The sequence below is a fragment of the Daucus carota genome, chromosome 2 (assembly GCF_001625215.2).
Source record: "Daucus carota subsp. sativus chromosome 2, DH1 v3.0, whole genome shotgun sequence".
In the NCBI taxonomy this organism is placed as follows: Eukaryota; Viridiplantae; Streptophyta; class Magnoliopsida; order Apiales; family Apiaceae; genus Daucus; species Daucus carota.
Genome location: NC_030382.2, coordinates 9,900,343 through 9,916,709, shown reverse-complemented (window position 1 = coordinate 9,916,709; position 16,367 = coordinate 9,900,343). Strand labels below are relative to the sequence as shown.

The window sequence follows — 16,367 nt, the reverse complement described above, 5'->3', positions numbered from 1 at the left end:
TCCTGCAGGCAGATTTGTTCTTGCATAATTATAAGTTTGAGTGGATGATCAAGGATAAAAGATATTAATTAAATTAATTGTCAGAAATTAATTTAATTAATGGACATGCGATATCTTAAACATGGGGAATTTATAAGCAATTAATATGGGAACCGAATTAAATAATTAATTTACGGAATTAGGAAAGGTAGTGCAAATATTAGTTCTTTAGTGGATAGAATTAATATTTAATGACATTGGGCCTGGCCCGGAATGTCATTAGAAGGCCTGACCTAATGATCCATGATCCCTGCTGTAGCCTATATATATTCTCGTTCTCCTAAAGCTGAAAGACACACCAAAACGAATTAATCCTAGAGTCAGAGAGAGGCAGACGTTTTTCTCAAGGAGACAGCTAGGGTTTTGGGTTTTCGGAGCTTTAAGGAGAGGCACACCTTGGGAGATCGAAGGCCACACTTCGTCCAAGGAGAATCAAGGAATACAGTAGAAGACGTGGATTTGAATCGCTTGCGCCGTAGCGATTAAGGTTAATATTCTGTTCGAACTTTTAATAAGTATCATAAAACGCAGGGCCAAGATCCGATTGTTCCTTCAGTTTCCAACTTCAATCTAGTCAATAATAAAGCTACAAGTTGTTTTCAAGCTCAAACGAGTCAAGAATGAAACTACAAGTTAATTCCAATTTCAAACAACCAAAAATGAAACTACAAGTTGTTTTCAACTTCAAATGAGTCTGGAATTAAGCTGCAAGCCAGTTCTAAAATGTTTCTCTCTCTAGAAATTTCCTCTCCCTTCTCTCTAGGATAGAGCCCCAAACCCTAACCTCTTCTTCCAGCCGCCTCTCTTAAAACCTAAATCTAAGCCCTCTTACCTTTAAACCTTTTCTTCTCTTCCAAATCTACACCTATATTTCTTAATTATACTATATTAAACACTTATTATTTTCCAATCGGTTTATTTAATCATGAGTAAGTTTGATTCACAAGGGTTTGCGATTGACCATGATGGTGAGTGCCTCGAAGACAATGCGTGGGGGGGTGGACCTCCTATAGCCATCACCGCTGCTGTTTTTGAGGAAATTTTTTCTGGATCCGGAAAGGATTCTGCCTTGAAATCATCTCATCTTGAAGCTGAGGTTACAGCTGAGGTTCCAGGGGGACCTAGTTGTGCTATTCCTAGTAGTTCGGGTGGTGTGCCGTTGGAAAACATCACTATCGAAGACTATATATCAAGTGACGAAGAACCCCTTTCTCCTAAATCTGCAGCGGAGCTCTGTGCAAACAACACGAGCACTACCATTCATGCCATGATGAAAACAACCAAACACGAGCGTGATGCGCTCCTTCACACCAAGGGTAAGCTTGCTATTGTTCTTGATTTTTTTAAATTGAAAGGGTTTAGTGAAGAGACTGTTTTTGGTGAAATGGGGTTCAAGGGGCCTGGGTTTTCTAATCCCGCTAGGGATGAGTATGGGCTGCCAAGTTTGAAAGGAATGGCTAAATTTCATGTGCCGAAACCGTTTGATGAAACTCCCCACAGTGAAAATAGCTCTGTAAAGGCTAATATTGAGGTGCAGAAACCAGATCCTTTCAAGGATAAAATGAAGGAAAAATTAGAGGATTCTCCTCCGACTTCCCAGAAATCTGCTGAGGACCAATTGCCGAAAAGCCCTCCAAAGCCACTGTGGTCCTCTGTGGTTAAAAAACAGCCCCCCATAGAAAATTTGGTATTCGATTACCATCCGCTGAAAGAAGGGGACTCAGTTGTTACTCCTCCGGTTGAAGTGCTTAAGAAAGGGATGGAGAAATTCCAACTTTGTTTGGTGGGTACTTTTTCAAAAGGTACACTTCCTCTCTCAAAATTAATCGAGAATGCAAGAAAAATCTGGGAATCAAAAGGGCTGTGCAACGTTTCTCAGAAAGATTCCCACACTTTTCTGTTAAAATTTCGCTCTGAAATGGAAATGAATGCTGTTTTAGCTAGAGGAACATGGTATTTTGAGCGAAAACCACTTCTTCTACGAGCTTGGGGAACTGATTTTGGGTCTGAAAAAATCTCTAGTATTCCATTGTGGGTGAGATTCAGGAATTTGCCCGATTATTATTGGACGCGTGAGGGCTTAAGCTGTGTGGCTAGCTCTGTTGGACCTCCCATTTGTGCTGATAAAGTCACTTCGCAGTTGAACCCTGTACAATTTGCAAAAACGTGTGTTCGTTACAAGTTGGGAGACCCACTCCCGGAAAAGATTAAAGTGGCTGTGATGGATGTAAATTCGAAGGAGCTTTCAAAAACTGATTTTGCTGAGGTTGATGTCTCTTATCCGCAGAGACCAATGGTATGCAGTGGTTGTAAACAGCTTGGTCATTTGGTAGGGGCATGTCCAAGTGTAAAGCGAATTTGGGTTCAAAAGGGCGAAAAGTAAAATACTAGTGATTCTGTCTTCGTTTCTGCAAAGAATGAAACCTGTTCTGTGGAGGCTGTAGAGGAGATTCCAGCCACAGCTGAAAAAAATCAAGACCCTCCTGTCTTTGAAAAACCCCCTGTTGAGGTCAAGGATGATGGTGGGAATTGTTCGAATGCAGCAGAAGGGTGGACTACTGTTGGCCGGAAGCCAATTCCATCCAAACCTTGTCCTAATCCCATTTCCTCTGCAGACCTTGTTGAGCTTCCTATCTACAAAGCATTGGCCAAATCCATGTCTAAAAGTCAGTTGAAAAGAGCGCGCAGGGCTGTGGGGAAGAATTCCCCAAAAAAAAAAAGTAGTTGTCATGTTTTTTTGTTCCTACAATACGAGAGGGCTTAATAATAAGATTTCCTACTATAAGGATTTTATTGCTTCGAGAAAGCTCGGACTTATTGCCCTCCTGGAGACTCATGTTAAAGAGGAAAATGCAGCCTTTATCTCAAAACAAGTTGCTCCAAAGTTTACTTGGCTTTTTAATTATGAACATCACTCCAATGGCAGAATTTGGCTTGGATGGGATCCTGGTTTTTGGTCTATCTCTGATGTGCATGTTCATTCTCAGCATATTTCTTGTAAAGTATCATCTATATCTTTGAATGATGCTTTTTTTGCTTCCTTTATTTATGCTTCAAATGACTATATTGAGAGGCGTTTATTATGGAATGATCTGCTCAATCATAATGCTAATCTTGTTGTTGTTTCTTCTATGCCATGGGTTCTTACTGGAGACTACAATGTCTATCTTAATATGCATGAATCTACTGTAGACAGGGGGTCTTTCGATTGATATTCGAGAATTTCGAGATTTCACAGACTCTGCTGATGTATTTGATTTAAACTACTCTGGTCAGTTTTTTACATGGTGGGATTGCAACCACTCGAATGCAACTCAGAGAAAGCTTGACAGAGTCCTCGTGAATGCTTCTTGGATTAACTTCTTCTCAATGTCTACTGCTCACTTTCCTTCGAGAGGACTTTCTGATCATTGTCCAGCCATTACTTACCTGGGAATCTCGGCTCCAAAGGTATTTAAGCCTTTTCAAATTTTCCAACATGTGATTCAGCATTCTGATTTTCTCAGCACTGTTGAGGAGGCATGGAATATTGTTACTCATGGTGAACCCTGGTATGTTCTCTCCACGAAGATCAAAAGAGTAAAAGCTGGCCTTAAGCGTTTACACAATTCCTGCGGAAACCTTCATGAAGCTGTTATACAGGCTCGACATGCTCTTACTTCCTTTCAAGAGGGAATGTCCTTTAGTGCTCCTCCAGATGTGTTTAAAACTAAAGAGAGCCTCTGCCTTGATCTTCAGCGCGCTCTTTCTGCAGAGGAAATTTTTTTGAAACAAAAGTCTAGGGTTCAGTGGTTGGAGCTAGGTGATGGAAACAATTCTTTTTTTCACAGAGCTTGCAAGAGTCGATGGAATGTTAATAAAATTCTTATGCTTGAAGACAGATTGGGCAACACTTTGACATCTCATGAGGATATTGCTTCTACTGCTGTCGATTATTTCAAAGAGTTGCTGGGTACTAGTAATTGCTATGAGCCTTTCGATTGGAATATCACTTTACCCCAGCTAAGCTCTTCTCAGCAGAGCTTTCTTTGCACCTCTTTTAGCAGTAATGACATATTCAGTGCTTTTAAAAGTATGGGAAAAAAGAAAAGTCCTGGACCAGATGGATTGACCCCGGAATTTTTCTTGGCAGCTTGGGGTATTATTGGAGACGATGTGATAAGAGGTATTAAGTACTTCTTTGACACTCTGGAACTGCCTCGTATTATCAACTCTGCTGCAATTTCTCTGGTGCAAAAGTGTGATAATCCCTCTCGTATGAAACATTTTCGTCCCATCTCATGTTGTAATACTCTTTACAAATGTATTGCCAAGCTTCTTGCGGGCAGAATTCAGAAGATTATTGCTTCGTTAGTCTCCATTAACCAATCTGCTTTTGTACCGAAAAGACTCATTGGAGACAATATTATGTTGGTGCAAGCCCTTTGCAAGGATTATCATAGGCAAGATGGTGTTCCTAGATGCGCTTTTAAACTGGATATTCACAAGGCATTTGATAGCTTGAATTGGGACTTTCTTTTTGCTGCTATGGAAAATATGAGGTTCCCAGAATTTTTTATCAGGTGGATTAAAAAATGTATCTCGAGGTGTATGCTTTCAGTAAAAATAAATGGAGTTCTTGAGGGTTATTTCCAGTGCAAGAGTGGTCTCCGCCAGGGGGACCCTCTCTCTCCTTACTTGTTCGTGCTTAGTATGGAAATTCTGACTATCTATTTGAACACGACGCTCCAGAATTGTGACTCTTTTGTTCATCATTGGAGTACAAAGCAACTTAAACTTTCTCATGTTATCTTCGCAGATGACATCTTTGTCTTCTGTAAAGGTGAACAGGCCTCTATAATGACCCTTCTCGACACGGTTTCTCTCTTCTGTGATTGCTCGGGATTAAAGCTAAACAAAGAAAAATGTCGGGCGTTCTTTTGTAATGTGCCCGATGACTTAGTTCTGTCTACTATGAATGATTATGGCTTTGCTCAAGGCACTCTTCCCATTACCTACTTAGGCCTTCCACTGATTACTAGTCGACTGACTACATCTTTATGTGATCCTTTGATTCATCGGCTGTGTAAAAGAATTGAGGGCTGGGTTGTGCGTACTCTTCGATATAGTGGGAGACTTCAATTGATAAAATCTGTTCTTCAAGCAATTCAGGGCTACTGTTCAATATACTTATTTCTGCCGAAGGGTGTGATTAAGCACATTCAGTCGATTCTAGGTAAATTCTTGTGGGGTGGCAGCTTGGAGGGCAGATGCCATTATAATGTGGCATGGGCTGATTGTTGTTTTAAAAAAGAGGAAGGAGGCCTAGGTGTTCGAGACTTGTTTGATTGGAACAAATCTGCGATCTTTTTGCAAATCTGGAGATTATCTCACCCAAACCCCTCCTCTATTTGGATCCTTTGGGTCCACTCTTGTTTACTAAAGCATAAGGCGTTCTGGACAGCGAAGATTCCGTATAAGTGTCCTTGGAACCTTCGAAAGATTTTCAATGCTCGCTATGAGGCTTTGCAGTTCATCTCAGTTTCGTTTAATGAAAATTCTGGGTTCAAATTATGGCATGATCCTTGGCTTATCAATGAGCCCCTTATTCAGAAGTTTGGAGAGGGTTTCATTTCTGTCATGGAGTCCTCTTCTTCTGCCACTGTTGGGAGTATAATCTCCAATGGTCAGTGGTCTGTTGCCACTTCAAATGATCTCCGCGCTGTGCATTTTAGGAGTTTGTTATTCGCTCGGCAGATTGGTGCTATTGATATTATGTTCTGTAATGGTGTACACCCTGTTAATTTGAATGTAATTTGGGATTCTATTAGGCGAAGAGGGACTCCAGAAGGCTGGCTTCCTCTTATTTGGAATAGGTTCCACATTCCAGCATGCTCTTTCATCTCTTGGCTGGCTTGTCGTGAGAGACTTCTAACAAAGGATCGCATGCTGTTATTCCATATGAATACTGATCCCAAATGTGTCTTATGTTTGAGTTGCGACGAAGACACTGAACATTTATTCTCCCAGTGCCCGTACTCTTATTTGATTCTACGTGCATGTCCTTTCAGTCCTGTTCTTAATTGGAGAAGATGGATGCAGGGTGACTTCTTTGGTGAACCGAAATCTTCTTTCCAGAAGAACTTCGTTTTTCTTTATACCACAGCTGCAATTTATTTAATCTGGAGAGAGAGAACCAGTAGAGTCCATGGTAAAGGAAATGTGCCTGTTGCTCAGCTTATAAATTTAGTTAAGCGTATGGTGCGCGAAAAATTATGTACTTGTAATGATTTCTGTAGGGAATTATCCAGAGATCCTTCCATAAGCCATATTCTGTACTAATTAATTTTATTAGTTAGTTAGTCTAGTTTAGGCTAGTTGTCTGACTAGTTCTAGTCTTATGCTGTTGACTATTTTAGTCATTTTATCGCGGGGAATGCCCCTAGACGTGTAATTTCTTTTTTTTTCTTTTAATCCAATTTTCATTTAGCAAAAAAAAAGTTGTTTCCAACTTCAATGTAGTCAATAATGAAACTCCAAGTGGTTTACAAGCTCAAACGAGTCAAAAATAATACTACAAGTTGATTCCAATTTCAAACAACCAAAAATGAAGCTACAAGTTGTTTCAAACTTCAAACGAGTCTGGAATGAATCTACAAGTTGTTTCCAACTTCAATCTAGTTGATAATGAAGCTAAAAATTGTTTCCGTGCACAAACGAGTCAAGAATGAAACTACAAGTTCATTCCAATTTCAAACAACCGAAAATGAAGCTATAGGTAATTTTCTGTTTCAAACGAGTCTGGAATAAAGTTACAAGTTGTTTCCAACTTCAATCTAGTCAATAATAAAGCTACAAGTTGTTTTTAAGCTCAAACGAGTCAACAATAAAACTACAAGTTGATTCCAATTTCAAACAACCAAAAATGAAAGTACAAGTTGTTTTCATCTTCAAATGAGTCTGGAATTAAGCTGCAAGTTGTTTCCAACTTCAATGTAGTCAATAATGAAGCTCTAAGTGGTTTACAAGCTCAAACGAGACAAAAATAATACTACAAGTTGATTCCAATTTCAAACAACCAAAAATGAAGCTACAAGTTGTTTTCAATCTCAAACGAGTCTGGAATTAAACTACAAATTGTTTCCAACTTCAGTCTAGTCAATAATGAAGCTACAAGTTGTTTTCGGGCTCAAACGAGTCAAGAATGAAAGTACAAGTTGATTCAAATTTCAAACAAAAAAAAATGAAGCTACAAGTTGTTTTCAACTTCAAACGAGTCTGGAATGAATCTACAAGTTGTTTCCAACTTCAATCTAGTCGATAATGAATCTAAAAATTGTTTCCATGCACAAACGAGTCAAGAATGAAACTACAAGTCGATTCCAATTTCAAACAGCCGAAAATGAAAGTAAAATTAATTTTTAGTTTCAAACGAGTCTGGAATGAAGCTACAAGTTGTTTCCAACTTCAATCTAGTCAATAATAAAGCTACAAGTTGATTTCAAGCTCAAACGAGTCAAGAATGAAAGTACAAGTTGTTTCAAATTTCAAATAACTAAAAATGAAGCTACAAGTTGTTTTCAACTTCAAACGAGTCTGGAATGAATCTACAAGTTGTTTCCAACTTCAATCTAGTCGATAATGAAGCTAAAAATTGTTTCTGTGCACAAACGAGTCAAGAATGAAACTAGAAGTTGATTCCAATTTCAAACAACCGAAAATGAAGCTAAAAGTAATTTTCAGTTTCAAACGAGTCTGGAATGAAGCTACAAGTTGTTTCCGACTTCAATCTAGTCAATAATAAAGCTACACGTTGTTTTCAAGCTCAAACGAGTCAAGAATGAAACTACAAGTTGATTCCAATTTCAAACAACCGAAAATGAAGCTACAAGTTGTTTTCAACTTCAAACGAGTCTGGAATGAATCTACAAGTTGTTTCCAACTTCAATCTAGTCGATAATGAAGCTAAAAATTGTTTCCATGCACAAACGAGTCAAGAATGAAACTACAAGTTGATTCCAATTTCAAACAACCGAAAATGAAGCTACAGGTAAATTTCTGTTTCAAACGAGTCTGGAATGAAGTTACAAGTTGTTTCCAACTTCAATCTAGTCAATAATAAAGCTACAAGTTGTTTTCAAGCTCAAACGAGTCAACAATAAAACTACAAGTTGATTCCAATTTCAAACAACCAAAAATGAAAGTACAAGTTGTTTTCATCTTCAAATGAGTCTGGAATTAAGCTGCAAGTTGTTTCCAACTTCAATGTAGTCAATAATGAAGCTCTAAGTGGTTTACAAGCTCAAACGAGACAAAAATAATACTACAAGTTGATTCCAATTTCAAACAACCAAAAATGAAGCTACAAGTTGTTTTCAATTTCAAACGAGTCTGAAATTTAAACTACAAATTGTTTCCAACTTCAGTCTAGTCAATAATGAAGCTACAAGTTGTTTTCGGGCTCAAACGAGTCAGGAATGAAAGTATAAGTTGAATCACATTTCAAACAACCAAAAATGAAGCTACAAGTTGTTTTCAACTTCAAACGAGTATGGAATGAATCTACAAGTTGTTTCCAACTTCAATCTAGTCGATAATGAAGCTAAAAATTGTTTCCATGCACAAACGAGTCAAGAATGAAACTACAAGTTGATTCCTGTCACACCCCAAACCAACACACACACAATAATTGATATAATATGAACAAGTGACATAATATTAAATCCGGAATTTAAGATTACATAATATAAATCCCCAAAAGATAATGCTAAGTCAAATACAAGTCCAAAGAGTAATTACAAATCTCAAAAGAGTGAAATACAGTCCCAAAAGATCTTAAAAGTTCAGAGTGTGGATTAGCCCATCTAACTAGTACAAAATATAATAGCGAAAGCCGCTTATATAATATATAACTACCTTCGCCCTCAAACAGTTCTCGGCGTAGCCAGTGGTCGACTTACGTGCAGTTTGCTTCGTGCGTACCTTATTTGCTAGCTGTAAAAGGGGTTAAATACGAGAACATGAGCAAAGACGCTCAGCAAGTACCAACAGCCCTAAACACATGGCATTATAATAGTATCCAGGGTATTCGAAGCCAACTCAAGAATAAATGATAAAGCAGTTTCTAAGAATCATGGTAATATAAAGAATAGGCATGGCAAAACAGATAAATAATCACGGTATAAGAATCATGGCATCATGGCAATATGGCAACATGTTATAATCATATCATCAAAATTCATTTTAGGACGCTACGGATTACAGCCGGTGATCAGCCGCGAAGTAATCCCGAACCGCGCTGGGTTCTCAAATATAATGGGATCCCTAGGCTATATGTGAGCCTAATAAAATGTGAAGAGGACTTGCGTCTAGTCCAAATCACTAAAGAAAACATTTTATAATATTCATTGATTTATAACATGGATGCCGGAAAATGTTTAATCTCATTTTATTGAAATATGGCAAAGGGATTCAAATTCACTAATGATGTGTCAAACGCATATTGGACTTAAGGGGGGTAAGTTCCAAAGTCAAAAGAAGATCAATTCTATCAAGTGTTATTCGGTATTTATGAAAGTATACGTATCATGGTGTTATTGGAAGTTTTTAATAGGGAATCTAACATTTTGGGTACAAGTGTAAGGATATATTTGAAAGGAAGGTACTAGTATGATTGGAATTCTATATCAAGGTATTTGCGAATATAACAGGCATGGTGATTATTGCAACTAAATATTCATAAGGATTTACGAGTCACGGGTACCCATATATTTGCAACAATTGTAAAAGGATGTAGTAACTTGCCTTTGCAAGATTCTGAGATTATTCAATCTTGATGGTACGAGCTTTTCCTTTCGCCTCGGAACCTACACATAATATTAACCTCGTCACTAAATGGCACTTTAAGTCTAATTTATATTACACGCGCCTATTCTCTAGTTACGTATCCTAATACTTCTATTATTACATAACTATCGATATAAAAAATCATTACACGTACTTAACTATAGATATACATGATTATTTAGACAATTAACATAATCATGTAATCACATACTCCACATAGTCACATAATTCACATAATCACATAATTCACATACTCACATAATGACATGGCATGGTTTATTATATCTATATATCATATACTATATACTTAAACTCCTAAACACATAAGCAAGTAGCACATAAAGGCTTATCTCTAAACTTATAAACTCCCCATACTGACCTTATCTCAATTCTAAAAGTGCTTGCAAAAACTCAGATCTTATACCCTTGACAATCATGCAAGAGTTGCACTTACAACTCTCCAATGGCTCTCTAAGGTTGCTCTCGGTTACTTAGTGAAAATAAAGTGCTCTCACTAGGGCCTTCACTCTAATTTACTCCTAATAGGTTGCTAAGACTCTAAACTTACTTGTGCAATTGATACAACACAAAGGCCTCACTTTATTTGCTTTAAAATGTTCGAAGGGCACAGTGAGGTTCTCTGTTGCAACCTCTCTGCACTACCTGCATCCTAACTGAGATAACTTGATGTGTACTAAGTGAATTCCTACAAACCCAATTTCCACGGATTCCCAACTCTTAAATCTATCTCTCAGACTTGGTTTCACTCCAAGGCCCCATCTGAAACTTCCCAGGTTATTACACAAAGTTGACACTGCTGAAAACTACCCTGTTTCCCAACTGCCTTGTCTTTTCTGATTTTAAACTCTGTTTTCTCACTAAGTTTTGGGTTCTAATAGTTTTTTAGGCTTCCTAAGGGTTCACTAAGCTCAGTTAAGCCAAGGCCCCATGAAGGCCTCACTCATGACAAGGTGAAAACCTCACAAGAACACAGATTACTCAATTCTGCCCTGTTTTGGGGTATCTACTGTTTTGGGTATGTATACCTATCTAAATGCAGGGGCTTTGGTGATTTAAGGCTACTGGAATCATGACTAAGCTCACTCTCAACTCCTGGACACTAGGGACAAGCAAACCCAACCATATTAACACCAAAACTCCTAGTTTCTATGTGCAAAAATTCTGTGCAGTGCTAGTGTGTGCCTCCTTCCACCTTATCACCCATCTTAACACCATTCAACCACAACCAAGCTAACAGCTCTACTCTATAATCTATATACAACTACTGTATAGCCTTATACAAGAAATTACAACACAAATAAAGCCTCAAAATCACATTATCGAAGCAACAAAATCTCAGCAGAACAAAGCAGATTGGTTTTCAGCATTTTTAAGCATGATTTCGAACTCATAATCCATATAAAATCACATAATACATCAAAACTGAACATGACTAATCATGGCATATCTTATACTAACATTTCATGTCAAAAACCGAGGCATGCATTGATCAAAAACCAGTTTAAAAGTGACAAAATCAGTATACACTTTATACTATGAAAATCATGACATAAAAGCACTTAACTTCAAATCTTTTGCACAAATCATAACATGCAAGTATCAAGGCTTTGTAAAACATTATATAACAGATTAAGGACTCTTTAAACATGACATGCAAGGCTTTATTTTGTCAAGAAACCATTTTACAAAAGGGGTTTCATTCGGCTCCTTAGAGTCATTACCGAATGAGTGAGCTTCAAGGGTGTGGCTTGACAATGGGGGCATTACACCTCCTCAAGACCACTCCTTTGCCCAAGCTTTAAGCCACCATGATTTCAAACAACCCAAAATGAAACTACAAGTTGTTTTCAACTTCAAATGAGGCTGTAATTAAGCTGCAAGTTGTTTCCAACTTCAATCTAGTCAATAATGAAGGTCCAAATGGTTTACAAGCTCAAACGAATCAAAAATAATACTACAATTTGATTCCAATTTCAAACAACCAAAAATGAAGCTACAAGTAATTTTTTGTTTCAAACGAGTCTGGAATGAAGCTACAAGTTGTTTCCGACTTCAATCTAGTCAATAATAAAGCTACAAGTTGTTTTCAAGCTCAAACGAGTCAAGAATGGAACTACAAGTTAATTCCAATTTCAAACAACCAAAAATGAAACTACAAGTTGTTTTCAACTTCAAATGAGGCTGTAATTAAGCTGCAAGTTGTTTCCAACCTCAATCTAGTCAATAATGAAGCTCCAAATGGTTTACAAGCTCAAACGAATCAAAAATAATACTACAATTGGATTCCAATTTCAAACAACCAAAAATGAAACTACAAGTAATTTTTTGTTTCAAACGAGTCTGGAATGAAGCTACAAGTTGTTTCCAACTTCAATCTAGTCAATAATAAAGCTACAAGTTGTTTTCAAGGTCAAACGAGTCAAGAATGAAACTACAAGTTGATTCCAATTTCAAACAACCAAAAATGAAACTACAAGAGGGTGTTTGTTTAAAGGAAGTGGAAGCCGCTTCTAGCTTCTGCTTTTCTTGACCCGTTTGTGTAAAGAAGTAGAAGCACTTTTAAAATTTGAGAATACTAACTTCTCTCTCACAGCTTTTACTTCTTTTTCAAACACTTTATCAACTTATTTACTTCTCACTTCTAATCCACTTCTTTACTTTAAGCATAGAATTACTTTTTTTAAGCTTGCCCAAACGGCCCCCAAGTTGTTTTCAACTTCAAATGAGTCTAGAATTATGCTGCAAGTTGTTTCCAACTTCAATGTAGTCAATAATGAAGCTCCAAGTGGTTTACAAGCTCAAACGAGTCAAAAATAATACTACAAGTTGATTCCAATTTCAAACAACCAAAAATGAAGCTACAAGTTGTTTCAAACCTCAAACGAGTCTGGAATGAATCTACAAGTTGTTTCCAACTTCAATCTAGTCGATAATGAAGCTAAAAATTGTTTCCGTGCACAAACGAGTCAAGAAAGAAACTACAAGTTGATTCCAATTTCAAACAACCGAAAATGAAGCTACAAGTTGTTTTCAACTTCAAACGAGTCTGGAATGAATCCACAAGTTGTTTCCAACTTCAATCTAGTCGATAATGAAGCTAAAAATTGTTTCTGTGCACAAACGAGTCAAGAATGAAACTACAAGTTGATTCCAATTTCAAACAACCGAAAATGAAACTACAAGTTGTTTTCAACTTCAAATGAGTCTGGAATTAAGCTGCAAGTTGTTTCCAACTTCAATGTAGTCAATAATGAAGCTCTAAGTGGTTTACAAGCTCGAACGAGTCGAAAATAATACTAGAAGTGGATTCAAATTTCAAACAACCAAAAATGAAGCTACAAGTTGTTTCAAACTTCAAACGAGTCTGGAATGAATCTACAAGTTGTTTCCAACTTCAATCTAAGTGACAATGAAGGTAAAAATTGTTTCCGTGCACTAACGAGTCAAGAATGAAACTACAAGGTGATTCCAATTTCAAACAACCGAAAATGAAGCTACAAGTTGTTTTCAACTTCAAACGAGTCGGGAATGAATCTACAAGTTGTTTCCAACTTCAATCCAGTCGATAATGAAGCTAAAAATTGTTTCTGTGCACAAACGAGTCAAGAATGAAACTACAAGTTGATTCCAATTTCAAACAACCGAAAATGAAGCTACAAGTAATTTTCAGTTTCAATCAAGTCTGGAATGCAGCTACAAGTTGTTTCCGACTTCAATCTAGTCAATAATAAAGCTACAAGTTGTTTTCAAGCTCAAACGAGTCAAGAATGAAACTACAAGTTGATTCCAATTTCAAACAACCGAAAATGAAGTTACAAGTTGTTTTCAACTTCAGACGAGTCTGGAATGAATCTACAAGTTGTTTCCAACTTCAATCTAGTCGATAATGAAGCTAAAAATTGTTTCCATGCACAAACGAGTCAAGAATGAAACTACAAGTTGATTCCAATTTCAAACAGCCGAAAATGAAGATAAAAGTAATTTTTAGTTTCAAACGAGTCTGGAATGAAGCTACAAGTTGTTTCCAACTTCATTCTAGTCAATAATAAAGCTACAAGTTGATTTCAAGCTCAAACGAGTCAAAAATGAAACTACAAGTTGATTCCAATTTCAAACAACCAAAAATGAAGCTACAAGTTGTTTTCAACTTCAAACGAGTCTGGAATGAAGCTACAAGTTGTTTCCAACTTCAATCTAGTCAATAATAAAGCTACAAGTTGGTTTCAAGCTCAAACGAGTCAAGAATGAAACTACAAGTTAATTCCAATTTCAAACAACCAAAAATGAAACTACAAGTTGTTTTCAACTTCAAATGAGACTGTTATTAAGCTGCAAGTTGTTTCCAACTTCAATCTAGTCAATAATGAAGCTACAAGTTGTTTTCGGGCTCAAACGAGTCAAGAATGAAAGTACAAGTCGATTCAAATTTCAAACAACCAAAAATGAAGCTACAAGTTGTTTTCAACTTCAAATGAGTCTGGAATTAAGCTGCAAGTTGTTTCCAACTTTAATGTAGTCAATAATCAAGCTCTAAGTGGTTTACAAGCTCAAACGAGTCAAAAATAATACTACAAGTTGATTCCAATTTCAAACAACCAAAAATGAAGCTACAAGTTGTTTCAAATTTCAAACGAGTCTGGAATGAATCTACAAGTTGTTTCCAACTTCAATCTAGGTGATAATGAAGGTAAAAATTGTTTCCGTGCACTAACGTGTCAAGAATGAAACTACAAGTTGATTCCAATTTCAAACAACCGAAAATGAAGCTACAAGTTGTTTTCAACTTCAAACGAGTCTGGAATGAATCTACAAGTTGTTTCCAACTTCAATCCAGTCGATAATGAAGCTAAAAATTGTTTCTGTGCACAAACGAGTCAAGAATGAAACTACAAGTTGATTCCAATTTCAAACAACCGAAAATGAAGCTACAAGTAATTTTCAGTTTCAAACGAGTCTGGAATGCAGCTACAAGTTGTTTCCGACTTCAATCTAGTCAATAATAAAGCTACAAGTTGTTTTCAAGCTCAAACGAGTCAAGAATGAAACTACAAGTTGATTCCAATTTCAAACAACCGAAAATAAAGTTACAAGTTGTTTTCAACTTCAGACGAGTCTGGAATGAATCTACAAGTTGTTTCCAACTTCAATCTAGTCGATAATGAAGCTAAAAATTGTTTCCATGCACAAACGAGTCAAGAATGAAACTACAAGTTGATTCCAATTTCAAACAGCCAAAAATGAAGATAAAAGTAATTTTTAGTTTCAAACGAGTCTGGAATGAAGCTACAAGTTGTTTCCAACTTCAATCTAGTCAATAATAAAGCTACAAGTTGATTTCAAGCTCAAACGAGTCAAAAATGAAACTACAAGTTGATTCCAATTTCAAACAACCAAAAATGAAGCTACAAGTTGTTTTCAACTTCAAACGAGTCTGGAATGAATTTACAAGTTGTTTCCAACTTCAATCTAGTCAATAATAAAGCTACAAGTTGTTTTCAAGCTCAAACGAGTCAAGAATGAAACTACAAGTTAATACCAATTTCAAACAACAAAAAATGAAACTACAAGTTGTTTTCAACTTCAAATGAGACTGTAATTAAGCTGCAAGTTGTTTCCAACTTCAATCTAGTCAATAATGAAGCTACAAGTTGTTTTCGGGCTCAAACGAGTCAAGAATGAAAGTACAAGTTGATTCAAATTTCAAACAACCAAAAATGAAGCTACAAGTTGTTTCAAACTTCAAATGAGTCTGGAATGAATCTACAAGTTGTTTCCAACTTCAATCTAGTCGATAATGAAGCTAAAAATTGTTTCCATGCACAAACGAGTCAAGAATGAAACTACAAGTTGATTCCAATTTCAAATAGCCGAAAATGAAGATAAAAGTAATTTTTAGTTTCAAACGAGTCTGGAATGAAGCTACAAGTTGTTTCCAACTTAAATCTAGTCAATAATAAAGCCACAAGTTGTTTTCAAGCTCAAACGAGTCATGAATGAAACTACAAGTTGATTCCAATTTCAAACAACCGAAAATGAAGCTACAAGTTGTTTTCTACTTCAAACGAGTCTGGAATGAATCTGCAAGTTGTTTCCAACTTCAATCTAGTCGATAATGAAGCTAAAAATTGTTTCCCTGCACAAACGAGTCAAGAATGAAACTACAAGTTGATTCCAATTTAAAACAACCGAAAATGAAGCTACAAGTAATTTTCAGTTTCAAACGAGTCTGGAATGAAGCTACAAGTTGTTTCCGACTTCAATCTAGTCAATAATAAAGCTACAAGTTGTTTTCAAGCTCGAACGAGTCAAGAATGAAACTACAAGTTGATTTCAATTTCAAACAACCAAAAATGAAACTACAAGTTGTTTTCAACTTCAAATGAGGCTGTAATTAAGCTGCAAGTTGTTTCCAACTTCAATTTAGTCAATAATGAAGCTCCAAGTGGTTTACAAGCTCAAACAAATCAAAAATAATACTACAA

General features: G+C 36.6%; 1 protein-coding gene across 1 annotated transcript; it reads left to right on the top strand.

Annotated features, from left to right (window-relative positions):
* Window positions 1-964: 964 nt before the first annotated feature.
* On the top strand, window positions 965-6,360 carry LOC135150335 (uncharacterized). The gene is made up of 4 exons (XM_064086602.1): window positions 965-2,335; window positions 2,456-2,705; window positions 2,797-3,179; window positions 3,232-6,360. Exons 1-4 carry the CDS (start codon window positions 965-967, stop codon window positions 6,358-6,360), a joined length of 5,133 nt encoding a protein of 1,710 aa, XP_063942672.1.
* Window positions 6,361-16,367: the final 10,007 nt, after the last annotated feature.

What these genes read in the sequence shown, in the direction of transcription:
- LOC135150335 (XM_064086602.1), top strand. Translation starts at nt 965, where the DNA reads ATGAGTAAGTTTGATTCACAAGGGTTTGCGATTGACCATGATGGTGAG. An exon ending in CTTATCCGCAGAGACCAATG is followed by an intron (nt 2,336 to 2,455) that starts GTATGCAGTGGT and finishes GTTTCTGCAAAG; the next exon opens with AATGAAACCTGTTCTGTGGA. An exon ending in GGCCAAATCCATGTCTAAAA is followed by an intron (nt 2,706 to 2,796) that starts GTCAGTTGAAAA and finishes ACAATACGAGAG; the next exon opens with GGCTTAATAATAAGATTTCC.